We start from the raw sequence: 19,852 nt of genomic DNA, 5'->3' as shown, positions 1-19,852 counted from the left end.
CAGACACTTTATTTAAAAAGTACGGGGCAGATGAAACAACGTTCCTTACATTCACACAGACCAAACAGTTGTTTCAGACATGCGTTTGCACCATTGAACACAGTGGAGTCAAAACCGTTATTGAGGACCGAAATATTTACTTCCGGTGTAAAGAGTGTAAAACAGACAACCTTTGATTTGACATAAGTCCCGAGAAAAAAGCACAATACACTTTCATTACACTCTAAAATAATAATAATAAATTAATTTGATCTTTAACTGAAAACAAATGTTCGTCTCATCTAGGAAAGTTCAAAAAATGTCTGAAAGAATATTTACATTTCAACATGCACATTTCAAAGACTTAGGAAACGAACATACGCCAGGTTACACATCGAGTACAAATGTACAAGTCTGTATACTTGTAGGTTGAAAGCTTAGAAAAAAAAACACATTAAAAAAGTATCATTCTAACGATATCTAAAGATGGTCTTCTACAATTCCCAATCAATTAGAGATCTTTCAGTAGCAAGTTTTCTCAGAATATTTTTACATTAGTTTCATGAATTATTGTCCAGAAAAGGCCTGAGGAAAGTGACAGACTTGATCAAAGTCTCTCGCAGATAGTTGGATAACTTTGCATTCCACAATCTCACTCGTGTTTAAGCAAACTCCTACTAACTGGATCATAAAAATCATTTTTGGATACTTCCTTAGTATTCATCTTTCTTTCTTCTATCCACCCAGGATGAGTGTTAATGTTTGAAGACCCAATAAAAACATTTAAATATATTCTAAATATTACTTTTGGGTCAAGATCGCACCTTTATACAAACAATTTTAACGACCACAAATTCAAATTGGCATTAAGTGACTGGAAAAAAAAAAAAAAAAAAAAAAAAACTACGTCTTCAAAGACGACAAATAATTCCTGTCAAAAATCAAGTGCACGGCCGGTCGTTCAAGAATACAATACTTTTCAAGTGAAAATAAAGACCCAGGCCTGACACTTTTACATGGGAAGCAGCATAAGCTAACTTTATCGACATCTTACACACAAACAAAATGTACAACTCTTTGTAAGTCATGGTCAACATACACACACAGTAACCAAAAATAATAGAATACAACAGACCACAAAAAGCGGACATACAATTCAGAATAAAACGAGTGCAAATGCATGTAGGTGTTTGATGACAAGTTCTAAGAAAATGTTCTGTATAAATTAGTTCACAGCTTAATTGGGAGTAAAACTTCTATCTGAATCTATGCCATTTTTATGCAAACATCATATAAAGGTGATTTTTTTCCCCGTACATTGCACTTGACCTTCAGAGTTTTGCCCCTTAAAAGCTAGCCTGTGAACAGGATATCTAGAGTCAACGGAAAAAGAAACATTTATGTAGTGAATGATTGTGACGTCACCTTGGTATCAGATATAAATGACCACGATATTAAAAATGTTGGCCACCACTGGTTTTACAAAACAACAATAGAATAGAGTTCGACACTACTCTTTCCCAGATGAACATACACAAAAACACAATGGCAAACAGCAGTGTTGTGAAATTATTACACTACAAAGTGAGAATTTGTACAAATTTCAGAACTGCAAATCCAACTATATGCCATAAACGCAACATGCTGTTAAATGATGATTTTTGGCTACTGTAGAGAGCCATGAACGTTATTCAGTTGGAGAGGTATCACCTCATCACAACTAGTATATGCAAGACATGACCCTCTATCTCCAAGCATTATCAACTGAACAGTGCATGTCTATTGCACATTTCACAGCATCAGTGCAAGAACTACACATGCACCTGCATGTATGTAAGAGGAGTGGTGACAAACCAAAAGACAAAACATGGCCAGATCATGGGGGAAAAAAAAGAAAAGAAAATACAAGCAGTCCTTAATTTCATTCAAAGGCGTGCTATTTGATTTCGCCACACAGTTTTCTGGTAACTCCAATCAAATGGGAGATAAGCAGCTTAAAAATCTGACATCTGTATTCCCCTAAGCGCCAGCAAACAATGAGTAGCTGGCAGGAATCTGATGTTTTCTGGTTTTGCCAAATAACCTCCAGGTCCACAGATAAGACTGGGTTGTCAAAGGCTAGAAGCCGACTGGCTCCGTGCAGATCACGAGAGAATAGCAGCAGACCCGTCAACAGTTCACCTCCAGTTGTGGTACGTGTAGAAGCAGGCGAAAACCAGGTTGGATGTCAGGCTCGCCAATAAAAGCCCCGGCCATATAAGACGCTTAATAACACCTGCAGAAGTCAGAGTGAAAACAAATTAATTCATAATTATATTTTTACTATGCATCATGAATGTGGTTTTTCCATTTTCTGTCAATGTTTTACAGTCAGGCAATACATTTTAGACTGATACAGGTCTCAGCTAGTTTTAATTTAGGTGCATGTGGATAAGATCATGACTTGTCATTTGAGACCAGTTGTTTTGTTATAGTTACAGTTATAGTTTGACAGTTGTTACAGCACCACCCGGAGGCTTTTCCTTGCAAGTGTGGTCAGGTTTAAGACTAGCATTAGCTAGATTTCTTTTCAATAACCAGGGGACGGTTTATGAAATTGTATTATTTGGTGTATTCATTTCCAGTTTCATCTTTTCCTTACACACAAACCTGTGTACACAAAGAAACACCCTCTATGGAGTCTTGGTGGAAGAAATGTGTCCATCAAGTACACAGCTCATGCATAAAAGGACAGTACAGTGAAATGATGGCTGCAACGCAAAGGAGAACCTTTGGTGTCAACACTGCAGTCAGCCCTCAGTAGTCCTCATAACAGTACAACCTCCATCCCAGGCACTATGGAAGAGGAGGTTTGCACTTGGACTGCTGCAGAAATGACCAGGGCTGAAGCAGCAACGACAATTTGACTATGACCGATCTTGTCAGCTACTTTGCTTGGCGAGAGCTTGTTACAACTGCTCTGCAGCTAATCGGCCAAGCAGAGATAGAAAGCTTGGCGTTGAACCTTTCTAAATTCAATGAGGGGCATAGAATTAAGGACATTTAATTCTTGCTAACTTTGATGCTGCACAGGGCATTAACCCCATACTGCCTTTCCTCCTTTCACTGTCTTTGTTGGTTTTGTTAGCGGTCATCAGGAATGATCCAAGTTTCAACCTCTCTGGTCAAGATGATGCTTCTTCCAAGAAGAGACAAGATTCCATCAAGAGAAACAGAGAAGTCCTTCAGGCCGATACCAGATGGGTGCTCTAAGAAGGTTGAAGATACTAGAAGCAGGGCGCTAAACACAAACAGCCCCATCTACTAGCAAGATGCCACAACTTCCATCACAAAACATTTGAAGAACACAGTATTCTCCCTACAGTTGAGGCTGCAGTAACAAGTAACAAAACCCTGGTCATCCCTGGTAAGGGTCACACTGCTTTGCATCTGGTCAGGAATTCCTATGAGCAAATCCAACAGTACGGACGACTAGTTACTAAAGGAGAGACATTTGCTGTCTGTTTCAATATAGTTGCAGCAACAGTTGGGTTTGCAGCTTCATCCATCAACGTGTCAAGACCCAGAAAATGGGCAGTCTCCCAACAAGTTGTTTTTTTCCCACCCATGGACGGTTTCCTCCATACAAGAGGAGGCCTTGCACTGGGCTTTAATAGTCACTTGCAAGAATATGACAGCTGTTCACCTATAGCTTGGAATGATATTCCTGAAAAGAGGAGAAGTACCTCCTTGAACAGGGCTGTGCCTGGACCGTCAATCTGTGTTGCGGCGATCTGCCTGGAAGTGTGCCTGCGTGCGAGCGCATGTGACGGCGAACTGGCTTTTTGTTTATTTACTTCCCTAATTTATGCAGTATTAACCTGGGCTAATATAATGAAATGATGGTGAACGTAGGTTGAAAATATACTCACTCTTGGCCTAATTAAATGTACTTTGTTGTTTTTTGTTGTACTTTGGTGGAAAGTACTGAACTTTATTTACTATGTTTATTTTCTGTATGTTTAAAGGTTTTTAAAGCTGGTCAAATAAATTGAAGGACGAGTGAAATCCTGTGTCTGGTCGAATCCTTCCTTTTTCAAGTGTGGGAAGCCATGGCGTTTTAAATACACTTGACAATCTGCCAGAGGTTTCCCCACACGGGTGGTTGTTTGGCCTCAACTTGGACCCATGATGCACTCATGACACTTGGAGGAGTTGACTGCCATCATTGAAAGGTGCATAATACGATGTTATTTTTTTGTTGTTGTGTTATTTCGATTGCCCCTCAATAGCTATTTACATGGTGACGCCTGAGCGTCTCGTAGCTCACCGTGTTAACAGTACAAACTATGACAAATGAGAGCTTTAAATGTATACCTGAGGGGAAACCAGTTCATCAACCACAGGTTTTACTATGTTAAGCAACTTTAAGAAGGCCTAAGGTCACAACACTGTTAGGCACGGCAGGCAGGCGTGAAACCAAAATTAAATGCTATTTGTGGTAGATCATGGACAAAGCATCCATGTCCCTGCCATGTTTAAAGTAGACATATTGCTTACCTTTTGGAGGAGGGGTGTAATCCGGTACCTGTGTAGTAGTGCCAACCATGCATGCGGAGGACTCAGAGGAGCTGCCTTGCTTCTCTTCCTCTTCGATCACACTGCCATCCCTCAACAAAGAACTCAGATCTACAAAGCAATGGAACCAGGAGAGATATTGATGAACGTAAAGTTATAATAGAACAAACAGCCATTGGTCTACAGTTGGGCAGCACTGTTGGAGTACCTGTAGGGTCCATCTTAAGAACAATATCAATGATTTGATGTCATCTACATACATTTGTATCTGGACATGGTCATATATGTCCATTCTAAACCAAACAGCAAGTGGCTTTACAACTTGTAAGAGCAATGGAGAAAATAGCTGACGGCTTTAACACTCACATCAAGGTCTTCCAGAATGAGCTCTTAAAGCATAGGACACAAAAATGGACTCTATTGCTACTATTGCAATATTATCAAAAATTAAAAGAAATATGTGCTCAAATGGCTCTCAATTACAGCAACAAAGCAGAGAATAAGAGAGCATGTTAGCTTAAGTCAGTTAAAAACTAATGTTAAAAAATGATTGAAAACAGTCATGTTGGCATTAAGGTCTGATGTCCTACAGATTTATTTATTCATATGGATTTATCATTATTTTGTTATATTAAACTCATGTCAAGGGACAAGAGATTACAATTAGCATACCTGATGTAATACAGGTATTGTTCACTGTCCCAGTCTTAAATAAACCAATAAATAAATCCATGATTTGAGATTAATTGCCATCTGGTGGTAATATTGTGAATGACACCGAGGTAGATGTACTTACCATTTTGACTTTGGAAGGGAGATACGTCGGGTGAAAAGCAGCCACTGTAAATGGAGGAGGCAGACTTTACATGGAAATGTGACGGAGACACAGAGGGGGACATCAGCGGGGGTTCTGGCTCTGTTGAGAAAAGCCGGAGTTTCCGACCACTGATGTTGAGGCGAGCAGGGCTGATAAGGGGTCGCCTTTGTCTGGCAGAACCTGAACTGGATGTAACTGACCCAGCTACTGATGGAGTTGGAGAGGGGCCCGGGGATGATGGGCGGCTCCCAGACATCAGTGAAAAGTAGTCTGTGCCAAAGAAGCAGGGGAAAATGTCAATCACTTACTCTGAAAGGGTATTTAGGGTTGAGTGGAGATCACAAAAACACTTAATACCTGAGGGCGGGGAGTCTTTGTATTGTGAGGCTGGTCTGCTTCCACTAAACAGGTAACCAGAATCTGAAAATAAAGAAATCAATACAAACACTCCAATCATACAACCATGAACCAGGGCTTTCCTTAAATCTGCACAAATTCAAATAAAAGATTGTGTTTTGTGTCTGAAAAATCTAACCGTAAGTAACTTCATGCCAACATTTCAGACCACAACATTTTAGTGGCGTTGTATGTCAGGTTGTTTTTTATTCATTTTAGCCCCCTAGTGAGAAAAATAATAATTGCAGCTCAGCCTGCAACTATCTATTTTCATTACTGGTTAATCTGGAATTAATGTTCATTAATTACTCGTCTAAAGAGGGTCAAAATGGTGAAAAATGGCAATTATGCCGTTTTTCCCCCCATAGCCCTTTTGTCTGGCCGACAGACCAAAATCCAAGGATATTCACTTTAATATCACTTAACACAAAGACAAGCTGCAGATCATCACAACTGAGAAGCTAGAACTAGGGAATGTTAGGTATTTTTGCTCAAAAGAATACTTAGCAAAATAATGGCTGATTAAGTTTCTGTCAAACAAAATGATTAATTGACTAGTCATTTCAACTCCACATGAAGCTTTAAAATCTGAAACTGCCTGAGATATGTCTGAGGTCAGTAAGAAACATTTGTCCATTATGTAGTTTGCCCTCCAGATGGCACCGACACATTTAAGTTGAACTGTAAAATGTTGTTAAAAAAAAAAAAGTTGGCATAAACCATCCAGTGAGTAACTTCATCTTTCCTTAGAAACACCAATCATTCACACCACCATCATCAATCATTCATCTTTTCTAGAAAACAGTGAGTCTCTAGCACGTTTGGAAATAATGGCATGACACAATAGTATGCCAAGCAGCAGAAACTAAAAGTAAAGCTACTGAATCGTATCAGATCTTGGCTGTATGCAAGGAAGCACATAGCGAGGAGCAACTCATGATCAAACGTGTCTGAGCAGCTATGGGAACCCATGCAACAAGAACTGAAGATAGAAGTGGGTCAAATATTCCCATCTGCTCCTGATAAAGGGAGTAACCACTTACTTCAAAAGGGCTTTGTGCTACCCTATCAATTATCTTCAGTGATTTATGTTTTGTTTTTTTAGGTATAAGAAAACAAATGACAATGCACTTAATCTAAATCACATCAGTCATGTTTTTATGCAAAAAAGGTGTAAAGAGATCTGCCAGTATCTGATGATTAATTGCCATTGTGGACTCAATCAAATAAAATCATATGAATGTTACCTGTCCTGGTGAGGGAAGGCATGGTGCCGAGGCAGAGGGCTCTGCTGAGGCGCCCAGGCAGAGAGGAGGGGGAGGCCTTGCGTTCGCGAGGACTCTGTTGACGGTTGATCAGCTTGAAGATGTTGGGTGGTGGTGTCGGGACGAAGGACTCTGCCAGGTCCGGGGAGAGAAAAGAAGGCTGGCTGCTGAAAGGGGGGACTGCAGAGCTGCCTGCAAGGAATCTGCAACACAAGAGCAATGCAGCGGTCTACTAACCAAATCAAAATTATAACAAAACTGTCAAGATGATTTAATACTACAGAGAAAGCACAATTTACATAATGCAAATAAATGGTACCACTCCTCCACAAAGAGCATTACAAATAGGGCTTTAAGGACACTTTCAAGGACTGTTCATTTTGTGTTTTTTCATGTAGAGAAAGTAGCCTTCAAATGTTCCACACCAATGTCAATATACAACATACTTGACATTAAAATATGAACATAACAAAAATCGATACACAAACAGTCTACCACACGTTTAATGTGAGCACTTTATTAATGTCACTGAAAAGCTGCTGCAGCTGTCAGACGACTCGCAGCAGCTGAAAGCGCCAACAGAACAAAAGCTCTCACATTTCCACAACAGACAGCCAGTGGCCCTGACAGGTTATACGCAATCACAGCAGTATAGGCGAATATTAAGGCGACATTTTCCTTTGACTCTGGTGCTGTGTAATATAGCTTATTTTCTTCTTTTTTTTTTTTAAACTGAAGAGAAACATACAGTGGTTGGTGTTGAAAACAAACAGAGAAGGCAGATCCTTTCAACAGCTGTTTATTACATCCCATGTACAGTGAGGATTCCTACAAAGTTGTCAAATAGGAGCCAGACATTAAAAGAAAGACACCCAGTTTCAGAATTTGAGCCCCAAATACGCGTACGTTTCATTGGGCCCTGTATGCATGTTGCAGGAAACCTTCTTTAGCATGGACGGCACTCCATTTCTGAGGCTACACACATTATCAAATTGAGATGTAGTTCATTAGCATATTTACGCTATAGCTTGCAAGAGCAAATTATTGCTTTAATCATCTTAAGTACATAACCTTTTTTTAGTGTTTCTGCAACACACACACACGCGCGCGCGCACACACACACACACACACACACACACACACAAAACTAATACATTTAGGTGTCACAATTGTGCCAACTACATATCCATAGTAAACAGTGCAGTAAAAACTTTGACATTCACAACGGCATTAGTAAAAAAATACCACAAAATATGCCTGTGGTAATGGCATAATGCTAAAATTACGTAATAACGGAAACATTTGGATGTAGTGATTCTAGAGCTAAAGGCTTGACACATGAATTAACAGTCATACAGCTTATTTTCATCAAAACGGCCAAATACTCGGGCTCGATATTATGTATATATCATGGCATAACATGCAAAGGTAAAAAAGTAACTCTGGGTAAATACTGATAGATGCTATGGCACGTCAAATCAATAGTTATCACTGTTAAAACACTACAAAACACCCTCTCAGCAACATATAGCATTGCAATATAGATTTTAAAGAGGCAGGAAAGTAAAAGCACAGTTTCAAAGATAGTGAATTACTCCATAGGTTATGAGCAAAGTACCTTTAAACTCTTATATTTGGCAGCACTTGTGTTGCAAAAATTCACAATTTAAAGCTTTGAAACTACACCACCTAAAAAGGCGCGGATTTGAGAAAATAAGTGCAACTACGGGACGGCACAACATGCAATTTAGTGTTCGACCTACTAAATACAATCTATAAACACATTCTACAGCTATCCGTTTTTCACATTACTGTCAAATAAACATTTTACAATAAAGTCAAACAAAAACAGGTCAATGGAAATAACACGTGAGAGGTGAAATGTTAGCGCATGCAACTAGTGTGGCCATCAGTGTTTTTAATACATGAACCTGTTTGAATGTTCAGTATTACTGGAAGTGATCAAGAGAAGCAATAGGTAAGTATGTCTTATTTTTAGCTGCATATGGAAATGCCATGTTTACTTTCTTCTTGCTTTATTGAAAAACAACATGAAATAAAAAAGAGAATACTGTCCAATATCTCACTTGAGACCAATGTCTGGTTCAGACTACACAAGAGCAACAACACCCCTGCCTCTTTGATGTTTCCTCGGGGGACTATCACAACAGATTGAGGAGGGAAAAAAGCTGGCTAGAAATAGCAGAGGTACTTGGGCGCCCGATGAGTAGGTATGACATCACACGCCGTGAAAGACGACCAGCGATGATTGGTCGGGGACCGATGTGTAGTCTGTAATGTCTCTTGGCGAAGTCACGACAAAACCTTACAAAACTCATCTATTATCTATATTGTTTCGACGGATTTCAATTACTTTGATTCACTTGCTTTCTGCTTGCAGTTTTACTTTACACTTGAAAATATTTCGCCGCCATTGACCATTTTCAGTTGCAGAGGTGAGCACTTCATAATGTTTACATGTTCCAGCACTGACACAAGTCTGTCAGAAACTTCTACTTAGGTAGAATCACCTCAAACAAATTGATTGCACTGATTTTAAGCATCAGCTTTCAGCACAGCAGAGTTTAACAAAATCCGTCAAATACAAGTAAACAATGCAAAAATGTTTTGCAGGCATTGTTGGTTTACAGCTTAATATAAGGCTGAGGAAATTGAAATATAATTCAAAAGGAAATCACAATGACTCTAAGTTCACAACAATGGGGACGGGAGAAGAGCAGCAAACAGCCTGACCTTTTGACTACTAACAGAATTTGGGGAAAATATTGATTAACTAGCTTTTCCCAGGTAGTAATGAGTTTCAATTTTTAAATAATATGCACATGAACCTCATATGTTATAACATCACAAAAAAAAGATAAAAAGCAAGAAGACTTCACTAACCAAGATCTATAGCATGGAAAAATCGCTAGCTCTAAGACTTGATCTTTTTTCATAATGTTTTTGATGTTGTATTCCCAAGAGATTCCTTTCAGAAATCAGTTATAAATAAATAGGGGCCCCAAAGGACTCACGATGGAGCACATTTTGGAAATATCCAAGGTTGTTCATTGTTACAAAATTGTAGATGATTTGGCACGATACAAAAGAGATGTTCTAATAAAAATTAAAAAAAAAAAACAACTTGAATCTGGCCAGCCGTCTTCTCTAGTAATCATGCAATGAGCTGTAGTTAATAAATTATTTTCAACAGGTTTGCCAACATAGTGGGATTTTTACATTAAAAGTATAGTCAGTCCATCACACATGTGTTACAGTTAATAAGGAGTCATCAAAGTAATTAGTTATAGATTAATAAACAAGATGCATGTGAGAGAAATTGTGGCACATGAAGGTTGGTAACTGGTAATACGGTATTAGTGTTTCTCATTCATTTTTTAATTACATGATTCCTGAAAGGCTCGTGTGAGTTTCCCTCATAAAACAGCAAAAAAATAAACATATCAATTAATTAAAATAGAGGGATTAAGAATAGTGAGCTGTTTGTGTCATACAATTGTATTAATTGCTGAATCAATGTAAACCTACACACAGCAGACAACCGTGTAGACTGTGTGCTTGAAGACCTGGTTTTGATTTGATTTAGCAAGGAGCATTAGTGTATCCTATCATGGGCCACACACACACAATCCTATACTTCAAGTTTGCCATTCATGTCACAACCTCAGCCATTCGCACACAGCAGTAAAAGAGGAGGGTTGCCAGTTAAAAATTAAATTAAAAACAGCTTGTTCTTTGTTCGGTTTTAAAACATTATAGATAATAGATTGTGTTTTGAACTGGTTCTAATGAACACCAACTTTTCATGGAAAGAGGAGTCTTAACAATGTCTCAAACGTAATTTGAACATTACTGCTGGGATTCTGACCTTCGATATCTGGCTCTTCTGGGACCCAGCGGTTTGCGAGTTGCCACAGCAGCGGCAAAGCTGACTAGACAACAGAGGGAGACGGCGCTGAGCTTGGCTATATCCATCCAGCCCGAGGCATCCGTCACAAAGTCCTCAGCCAGATAGAAACACAGGATGAGGAACCAGAGGACCGAGGCCACGGCATCAATTCTCCTCAACCTGAAAATGCAGTGACATGTAAGCAAGCTTGTTTTTGCTTCAAGTAAACTTTTTTTTTTTTTTTACAAAAAGGCAAATAAAGAGGCAGTGAGTGCTCACCTCACAGGTCCTGCTAAGAAGATAGCAGTGAGACAAGTCAACAGGCCAACAGAGACGACAGCCAGCTGGTTGTCCTTTCCATGCTGCCACACCAGCTTGGCATTTTCAAGAACATCGTCAGGGACCAGCTCCAGGAGACCCTGCCACACAGGCACGGCTCCATTGCTTCCATTGTTTGGGGTGGATTCATTGTGGGGTTTGGGCTTTGGAGGAATGATTCCACCACTTAATGCCTGTGGGCCACTAAGTAAAGTAGGCTGGTATGGGAAGTCAGACAAAGATGTAGCCACTAGGAAAGTACATATCAGGAAGGCGAGGGTCCGAAACAGTATGACTCCAGAGGGAGAAGACACAGGATAGGAGCTCTGTGGGAGAGAAAAGATGTTTTCAATGTGAATACTCACATTTTCATTACATATGGATGAATATATATATATAAATATAGACATTTCATATCGATATAAACATTCATATGGATATGAGATGTCACAAAAAACCAACAAAAAAAAACTAAGTATTTAGGACTGTAATTACTCCTAGTGTGGCAGAAGAAAAGCCCAACCACTCCTGCATGATATACATATTTAATCAAAGCATGTAGTACCAAAATAAACAAACCGCCCTGAGAGAAAGTTCCAACAACAACCAGCTTTTTAACCAGAACATCATACAACATTCTGTTTACCAAGCTTGAGTGAAAACTTTGGAAATGCAAAGTTTGGAGAAAATAAATAAACCCTTGATTAGGTCAGGTACAAAATTTAAAATGTGATGATATCTTTCTTATGATGTAATCTGTTGGCATACCTTTTATTTATCATCATCATCATCTCAATGAGTAGATAAAGAGTTTGCATTCACATTGTCTACTGAGCAACAGTGATGGACAAATTAAATTATCTGACAGACAGAATGTACAATTTATATACATATAATTAATTGGTATGGATTGATTGGGTGACAAACTGTTACTTCTTGGCTAATGATCATGTTATTAAGTCTCATTGTGTTTCATGTAAATTCTTTAGCTCATTCACATACTGTATTTTCCTCCAGGTGTCTGCCGTTTAAGACTTTTGTTTGCACTGACCTTTATGACGCTCTTGTCCGGTTCTCCGCTGCGCCGTACAGGGTGGTTTAGCAGCACCATTCGAAGTTGACGGTTTTGATATTTTATGTAGTATTCTACAACTGTCTGACATGGCCTACATAACTTATAGGTCTGCTCCAGGTGGTGCTTGTAAGCCTCAATTTCCTCATCGTAGTTCTCCTACAAAGATGAAAATATATATATATGAATGTAGTGTTTACAGGCGTCAAGGTAACAATATAAGTGTTGTAGTAAATAGAAAAGGAACAAAGTACTTACATCATCACGTGGGACAAATGAGGCCAACTGCTTTACCACTACAGTCTGGTTCTTATTGCACTTTCTGCATAAGAGCATCTGAGTGTTGACCCCCTGCTGCATGCTGGTTGCCGAGGGAAGGCTACCAGACACTCCGTGGTTGAGATGCTCCATGTACTGAGCTGGGATGGGTTTGTTGTAATCCCCATTCTGAGGACAGATCAACAAAAACAATAGTATTTAAAAAACAGATTTTGCAGCACTGGCAAAAAAATTATAATAATTTTCTGACATGCTAAGAGATCAATTCATAGGTGTCATGTTCTTTTGAAACGTACCTCCTGGAAGCCGTTGTATTGATCACAGTTGGGACAGTCCCAGCAGTTCCTGTTCCCAAAGGGCACCACAGAGTTCTGGTTACAGAACCAGCAGTTCACATCTGCATGGGTCGGCTTCTTTCTGTAAATAAATAAGAGGTGGATTTCTTACATGATGCAACACGATACCGTTAATCACAACAGTGTTTCTCACAGCGGGATCCGGAGACTACAAGGTTTCTCGAGGTGGATCCGGAAGCTCCCCAAGTATCACTAATACATCAAAGAGGCACTATATGCCTTATAGACTGAGTAAGTAAAGTACACAGTGAAATATCATGTCAATCTGTTTGGAGGATGTTAATGTGCAACAGTTTGGGAAACCCTGGCGTTACTTTGGAAATGCATTGACTAAAAAAAAAAAGTGTCTGTACAAGTATATTTATTTGGATAAAACCCTTTGAGAAACCATCTCGTTTTCAAAGGGGTCCCACAATCACTGCCAATAATAGATGAGTGACAAGAGAAATGATATGAGAAATAAATAAGGCAACATGCAACCACACAACAAAAAGATAATCCACATACATTCATTCATTTATGAAAACATTATAACCATATGGTGATCAAAAGTAGCACGAGAGTGGGAGACTAGATACAACCACGTATACATATGAGACACGAACATACGGTTTAAAAAATCCTTCTCAAAAGTACGAAGACAGGGTATACTTGAACATACCAAGTAATAGAATGGATCTTATATCAACAGGCAAATTATTACAAAGTGCTGTGGCTTTAAAACAGAAGCACGTTAGTGGTTTGCTTCTTAAAACGAAGCACAAATAACTAGAAAGCTTTTGATTTGATAACGTCATTTAGTTGTAAGCAATTGAATCAGCAGGTTATACGTATGCACACAACAGATTCTTAAGATGAGGAAAACGTAGAAATGTGTCCATTCAAATGTTGAAAATCCTGCTATTTCTTAGTGTCACGAAACTATCCGGATTTAAGTTAGTTAGCATCACAGCTAGCAAAGTTAGCGCCCAGGCTAGCGGGGACAATTGCCGGAGACAGTTCGCGGGAAATAGGGAACGTATTTTGACATTTTGTCGGCATCGTTATAAGTTTAACAGTCATATTTTTAAAAAACACGCCATTCGTCAGAGTCGCACTGGGAATGGCGTGAATGTAGGTGAAAAACACACGCTAAACCTCGAAGTTGCCGTTACCTGGTGGCGATTTTGTATACCAGCGCTCCGACGGCGACGGACGCCGTAGCTCCGACTCCGCTGTACATTATCTCGGGGTACTCCGACACAAGTTGTCTCAACGACTCCATTTCCACCGGAATTTGCGAGACGAGCTCACAAAAAACGCGATAAAAACGTAACGTTAGTGTTTGGTATCGCAAAAACACGGCGCCAGGGCGCACGCGGCAGCGATCCGCTCCTTTTGTTCACGCCCATGAAACGGAAACGGAACGTGCGTAGCTGGCTGGACGCGTCCCAACATGTGTCATTCGTTCCTTATGGGGACTGTACCGTTCATTAAAACGACTGTTACACTGATCAAACGGCTTTTACCACACCATGAGTGATTTAGGTGGTCTAATGTATTTTAACATGTAATTATTAGAAATAAAACACGCTGTAGTGTCCATTCTAAGCACCGCGTAGTGTTGTTGACGGGGAGTGTGAGAGTGTTGGAATGTGTGTTTCTGTCATAATTCACCTCTCAAGGTTTAAACATCTGATACATTACGATTCTAAACAAATAACATCTGTCTTCCAATTTATATTCTGCCTTCCTATCATCTCCCATGCCAGATATCAAATGTCATGGCCACTGGTGGAAAGTAACTAAGTACATTTACTCAGGTATTTGCTTAGTGAATCTATATGCTACTGCACTTTAATACAGAATCCAATATTGTACATTTTACTCGATATGCTTTACGTTAGTTATGCATTCCTTTGCAGATTCAGAGTTATAATATAACAATAAATATAATATACAAGCAAAATGTATGATTAGGTTAAAATAAGATTTTTAAAAATTGAACCAAAATTAGCATTAAACTATTCATTAATAGGCTAATAATAATGTAAATATTATTATACAAAATATCAATTTTCAATGCATTAATTTTAGTATTGTATTTTAGTATTTCAGTAGAAGATCTGTACTTCTGGCAAGAGGTTCTTTTTGAGGACAGTTATTGTAATCATTTTAACAAAGCTTGTTTTGAGTGAACTGTTCCATGCATCAATTAACAGAAAATCACCTTTGAAACCTGTAAACTTTCCTATTTATTGTACCGCCTATTAGAATGAATGAATATAACACAAATAATACAGTAGAGGAGTAAGTCAATCGATGAGGGTATTTGATCCAAAAATAACTTTATTTGAACAAACATGATGTGTTTTACATCGAGTAAACATTCACAATCGAATAGGAAATCAGATCAGTGCTTCGGTGTCACCAACTGTTGCATAGCAGCACGGAGAATTGGATCAAACCAGAGAAAATAAATAAATAACATAGTAACAGATGTATAGGCATACTTAAAAAAAGAAAAATAATGACAATGTATAAAAAAAAATAAAGTACGAGTTAATTTGATCCAACAAAATAGGCACAAAATAAGTCTGAGAAATAAAAATCAACTGCTTTCCTGCAAAATGTACACAACTCCTTGGCATTTCAAACTGCAACACATCAATAAACATAACCAACAACTTATTAAACAGTTAATAAACAAATGTACACCTCGGCAAGCTACCGAACAATCCAGGTTACTTTACAGACGGATGACAGCCCGACTGAACCGGTGAAAGAGATGAACGTTGAGTCAGTGAACTTGGCTGCCGACGGTGAGAAGAACTCGAAGCCCTACTGGTCGAAGGAATAACTGAGTGGCAGCTCCGTTTGTCCCCCGTAGACGCTGAGCTGCTGGTAGGTGCACGCCACCGACACGGTTCCTCCGCCGGGGCTCATCGGCGGTGTCACCCCGCCGTACTGACACCCGTTGTGGGGCACCAGCACGGGTGCATGGCGGTGGTACGCGCCGTAGGGCGGGTGATGGAAGTGGGGGGGCGAGCAGTACGAGGTCACCGGGCCGCTGAGGGACATGCCGCAGGTGTTCCCGGTGATGACCGGGGGCGCCAGGTATCCGGACGGCTGAGACAGACTCCAGGAGGCGCTCACGTGAGGCTGCAGGTAGAGCGGCTCGGGATAGTCCAGGGGGTTCCCGGTCCGGTAGGGCGCGCTCGGGGGTCTGTAGGGTCTCCTCACCCTCCTCCGCCGCCGGTAGTTCCCCTTGTCAAACATGTCCTCGAACGCGGGGTCCAGCGTCCAGTAGTTGCCCTTCCGGTCCCCGCCGTTGTCTCGGGGCATCTTGGTGAAGCATTCGTTGAGCGACAGGTTGTGTCTTATGCTATTCTGCCAGCCCTTCTTGTTCTTCTCGTAGTACGGGAACTTGGAGACGATGTAGTCGTATATCCCGCTGAGCGTCTGCCTCTTGTCGCGGCTGTCCTTGATGGCCATGGCGATGAGAGCCACGTAGGAGAACGGCGGCTTCTCCGGCGGGCCGCTCTCCTCCTCCGGGGGCGAGCCGGAGCTGATGTCCAGGAGCAGCGCTCCTTCGTCGGCGGCGGGTTTCTTCTCTGCGTCCATGGCTCAGGTGTGTCGGCTCAGTGTGCGCGTCCTGCAATCTGCAGCGTCTCGGCGAGGCAGGCAGCGCAGGTGCACACACTCCTCCCACAGGTAGAGAGGGCAGCATTTATCGCCCTCTTTCATCTCGCCGGGTTTGTCTCACTGTTTCTGCGCCTCTACGCGACACCTGCACGTGTGTTTGGGTTGAAGCGGGGGTCACAGGACCGTGTTTTCAGTCTACGGACGCTGTTCCCACTTTGGTGCGCGGCGATCAAAGAGCCATGTGACCCATTTCAAAGTGCCCCAATGTCGTTTCACACGGTGTACATACAGTACACACACAGACACACACACAGACACACAGACACACACATATATATATATATATATATATATACATTGTGGTCAGTTATTATATACATAGGAGCTATGATTATCAACATATTCCATATTCATATTCCTGAAACATACAATGAATGAAAAAACAAAAGACATAAGGGTTGATAAGATATACAACACACTAACAAAAGTATCGGTTACAAAGTAAAAACATTTTTTTAACTGATTTTGACAGAAGATTAAAAAAAACACAACTGTTAAAACATGTATGACCAAAGGGGGATTTAGCTCAAAAGCGTTTGGCTGACAACCGCAAGATTGCCGGTTTGATCCCCGGCTCCTCCTAGCTGAGTGCCTAGTGTCCCTGAGCAAGACACCTCACCCCAATTGCTCCTAACGAACTGGCTGCGTGGTTGACTCCGCCGTTGGTGTGTGAATATGTGTGTATGAATGGGTGAATGTCAGTCATTCCTGTAAATACTCAAGTTAAGTACAACCACTGCACATGAGCTTGTTTCCTATTTTTTTTTTTGTTACACATTGTGTCAGCTCAGACCACGGGATATTTGGGTATTTCCAGCACTGATGTTACAGAGAAGCAGTGAGACCTGCAGGTATCAGTGCAGCAGCATGCCACCCACATACAGTGAGGCATGAACAGCAAGCCTGTCTGTCTGCTGAGGATGGGAGATAATAATCAGCTGCTCTCACCAGACAGTCTGTCTCCCCTCAACTGATAGGACAACACAGATCTCAGAGACTGAGCAAGTGGAACTACGTCTTTGGCAGGGATTAGAGGGCTTTTTGGGTTGGCCATTGTTATCACTGAGGGTATTATTTGTAGTTACAAAGTGCTTGTCTTAAATGATACAAGTATTGGCAACTTATTAAGACTCAGATAATGTCTTGATATTATTTTTTTTGAAGAAAGTTCAGTACAATACATTATTGAGGAGGCCATGACTCATGTCAAGTGATCCATCATTATTAAAGTACACACAGTGCTGGACTCACATGTCTCATCTGCTCTCCTCAACTTCCTTCTCTGATTTCTCAGTTTTTCCACTAATGAAAATTACAAAAGGAAACTGGGAAGGCTTCTGTCCTGTTTCTCCCAGAGAAAGCTAGATTTACCTCCCAATGTCATGTGAGCGAAGCCAGGCGCCAGGCTAAACACAATCTGTGTAGTTTAAGCTATCCAAGACTAAAAAGAATGCAGAAAAACTGCCAAAAACAAAGATCATGAATGCTGGGTTTAGACAATGGAAGAAATGAAGAGTTGCAGTCCACAAACGTCCTCAAACCTCAAAAGTCTTAATGTACAGAAAAAACAAGACGACTACAGCCCTGTTTTCAAGTCATTCAAACACACATTTAGTGATTTTCTTGTGTTGACTTCCATTATTGTGATTGGTTCATTTAAAGATCTTTCTTATTTACTTTCAACATCTCAAAGGATGGGGCTGCACGGTGGTGTAGTGGGTAGATCCTTCTGTGTGGAGTTTGCATGTTCTCCCCGTGTAAGCGTGGGTTCTCTCCGGGTTCTCCGGCTTCCTCCCACAGTCCAAAGACATGCAGGATGGGGATAGGTTCATTGATGACTCTAAATTGCCCGTAGGTGTGAATGTGAGCGTGAATGGTTGTTTGTCTCTACATGTCAGCCCTGTGATAGACTGGTTACCTGTCCAGGGTGAACCCTGCCTTCGCCCAATGACAGCTGGGATCGGCTCCAGCCCCCCCGCGACCCTGAATACAGGATAAGCGGTAGACGATGGATGGATGGATGGATGGATCTCAAAGGATCATTATATTATATAAATAAATGTGATATATTTCTTTCTTTTCTATTACAAACACGCCGTCGTTGTTGCTTGGGAGGATGGAAAACCAAATCTATCAATGAAATATTACTTGGTGATTTGGATGATGACTAACAAACAAAACATTAATTTGAAAATAGTTTAAGAACTTGAACAAAACTGATGTGTGCCGCTCCTGTGTGCTGTCTATTGCAAAAACATAAACCTGATGATGTTGTGTAATCACCTGCAAAAATAATAATAAATAATAAAAAGTAATTTCCAATAAACCATGAATGCCACCTTACAGTTAACAGACTATATTCCTATTAACAATACATTAAAATAGCATTACGTTACATGTCATTGATAGAACATTAATTTCCAGTTAATCTCACTTTACACTGAGCGTTGAGAAAGCTAGGGATGTGTCTCCTAAAAATATTTTCTGTACAAAGAAATATTATTCCTGTTCAAGTGATGACTTTAGTGTTATTGTGTTATGGTCTTGTCCCAGATCAGGGCACACTGATTTAATTTCAAAGAGTTCTTGTTTATGTCCCGAAACCCAATAATATATCATCATCTGAGCAGTAATGATGTTACAATGAAAATATTAAGTAACCTCTATTAAATAAATGCATTAGTCTAACTGGCTTATTATAGAATGAAAGTCAGATTATCACACAGTAAAACATGTGTTTGTGATCATATCGTTTTCTTTTATGTTTGAGGATTGAAAAAAAGTAAAGTTACTAAGTAAGTTTAATTAAGTCAAGTTTTAAGTACGGGTGCTTAGATATTTTCATTTGGTAATACTTTCCGCTCCATTAACTTTGAGAAGGAAATGGTCTTCTTCTGAATTACATCTGAATATCACTTGCCAAACAAGTATTGCTTTTAAAGTAGCTAACAGGACCAACCGAACCAACATTGCAATTACTCATATAATGTAGCAATAGTGTAACCATCTCAAAGACGTCATTCTTTTTTATCTATACTTTTAATTTACGCTAGAATCACAATTGTTGTTTGTATATGTCAGTAAAGTAAGTATATTCTATGTGTTGTTATTAGTAATGTAGTATTTTTACATTCAAGTATTGAATAAATTATGATTGATTATGATCACTTGAAAGAAAAACAACAACAAAAAGACATTGACCATGGACCTGCAACAAAC

General features: G+C 40.0%; 2 protein-coding genes across 2 annotated transcripts; both read right to left on the bottom strand.

Annotated features, from left to right (window-relative positions):
- tmem201 (transmembrane protein 201) lies at positions 1 to 14,326 on the bottom strand. Its single transcript, XM_084016159.1, has 11 exons — positions 14,104 to 14,326; positions 12,890 to 13,010; positions 12,573 to 12,761; positions 12,294 to 12,473; positions 11,204 to 11,568; positions 10,904 to 11,104; positions 6,997 to 7,217; positions 5,711 to 5,773; positions 5,333 to 5,623; positions 4,519 to 4,647; positions 1 to 2,254 (listed from the first exon to the last, which is right to left on the bottom strand). The coding sequence occupies exons 1-11, from the start codon at positions 14,211 to 14,213 to the stop codon at positions 2,157 to 2,159; spliced, it is 1,968 nt and encodes a 655-aa protein (XP_083872285.1). The 5' UTR covers positions 14,214 to 14,326; the 3' UTR covers positions 1 to 2,156.
- A 933-nt stretch (positions 14,327 to 15,259) lies between these two features.
- foxl2l (forkhead box L2-like) lies at positions 15,260 to 16,859 on the bottom strand. The gene has a single exon (XM_084015774.1). The coding sequence runs from the start codon at positions 16,550 to 16,552 to the stop codon at positions 15,770 to 15,772; it is 783 nt and encodes a 260-aa protein (XP_083871900.1). The 5' UTR covers positions 16,553 to 16,859; the 3' UTR covers positions 15,260 to 15,769.
- Positions 16,860 to 19,852: the final 2,993 nt, after the last annotated feature.

Source organism: Eutrigla gurnardus (assembly GCF_963514095.1).
Source record: "Eutrigla gurnardus genome assembly, chromosome: 8".
Lineage (NCBI taxonomy): Eukaryota > Metazoa > Chordata > Actinopteri > Perciformes > Triglidae > Eutrigla > Eutrigla gurnardus.
Note: the sequence above shows the minus strand (reverse complement) of the source record. Positions and strands in the feature narration are given on the sequence as shown.

Excerpts from the sequence above, each read along its gene's own strand:
- foxl2l (XM_084015774.1), bottom strand. The coding sequence starts at position 16,552 with ATGGACGCAGAGAAGAAACCCGCCGCCGACGAAGGAGCGCTGCTCCTG.
- tmem201 (XM_084016159.1), bottom strand. The coding sequence starts at position 14,213 with ATGGAGTCGTTGAGACAACTTGTGTCGGAGTACCCCGAGATAATGTAC. Across the intron at positions 12,762-12,889 it reads AATACAACGGCTTCCAGGAG|AATGGGGATTACAACAAACC; the intron begins GTACGTTTCAAA and ends ATCTGTCCTCAG. Across the intron at positions 11,105-11,203 it reads TTCTTAGCAGGACCTGTGAG|GTTGAGGAGAATTGATGCCG; the intron begins GTGAGCACTCAC and ends CTGCATTTTCAG.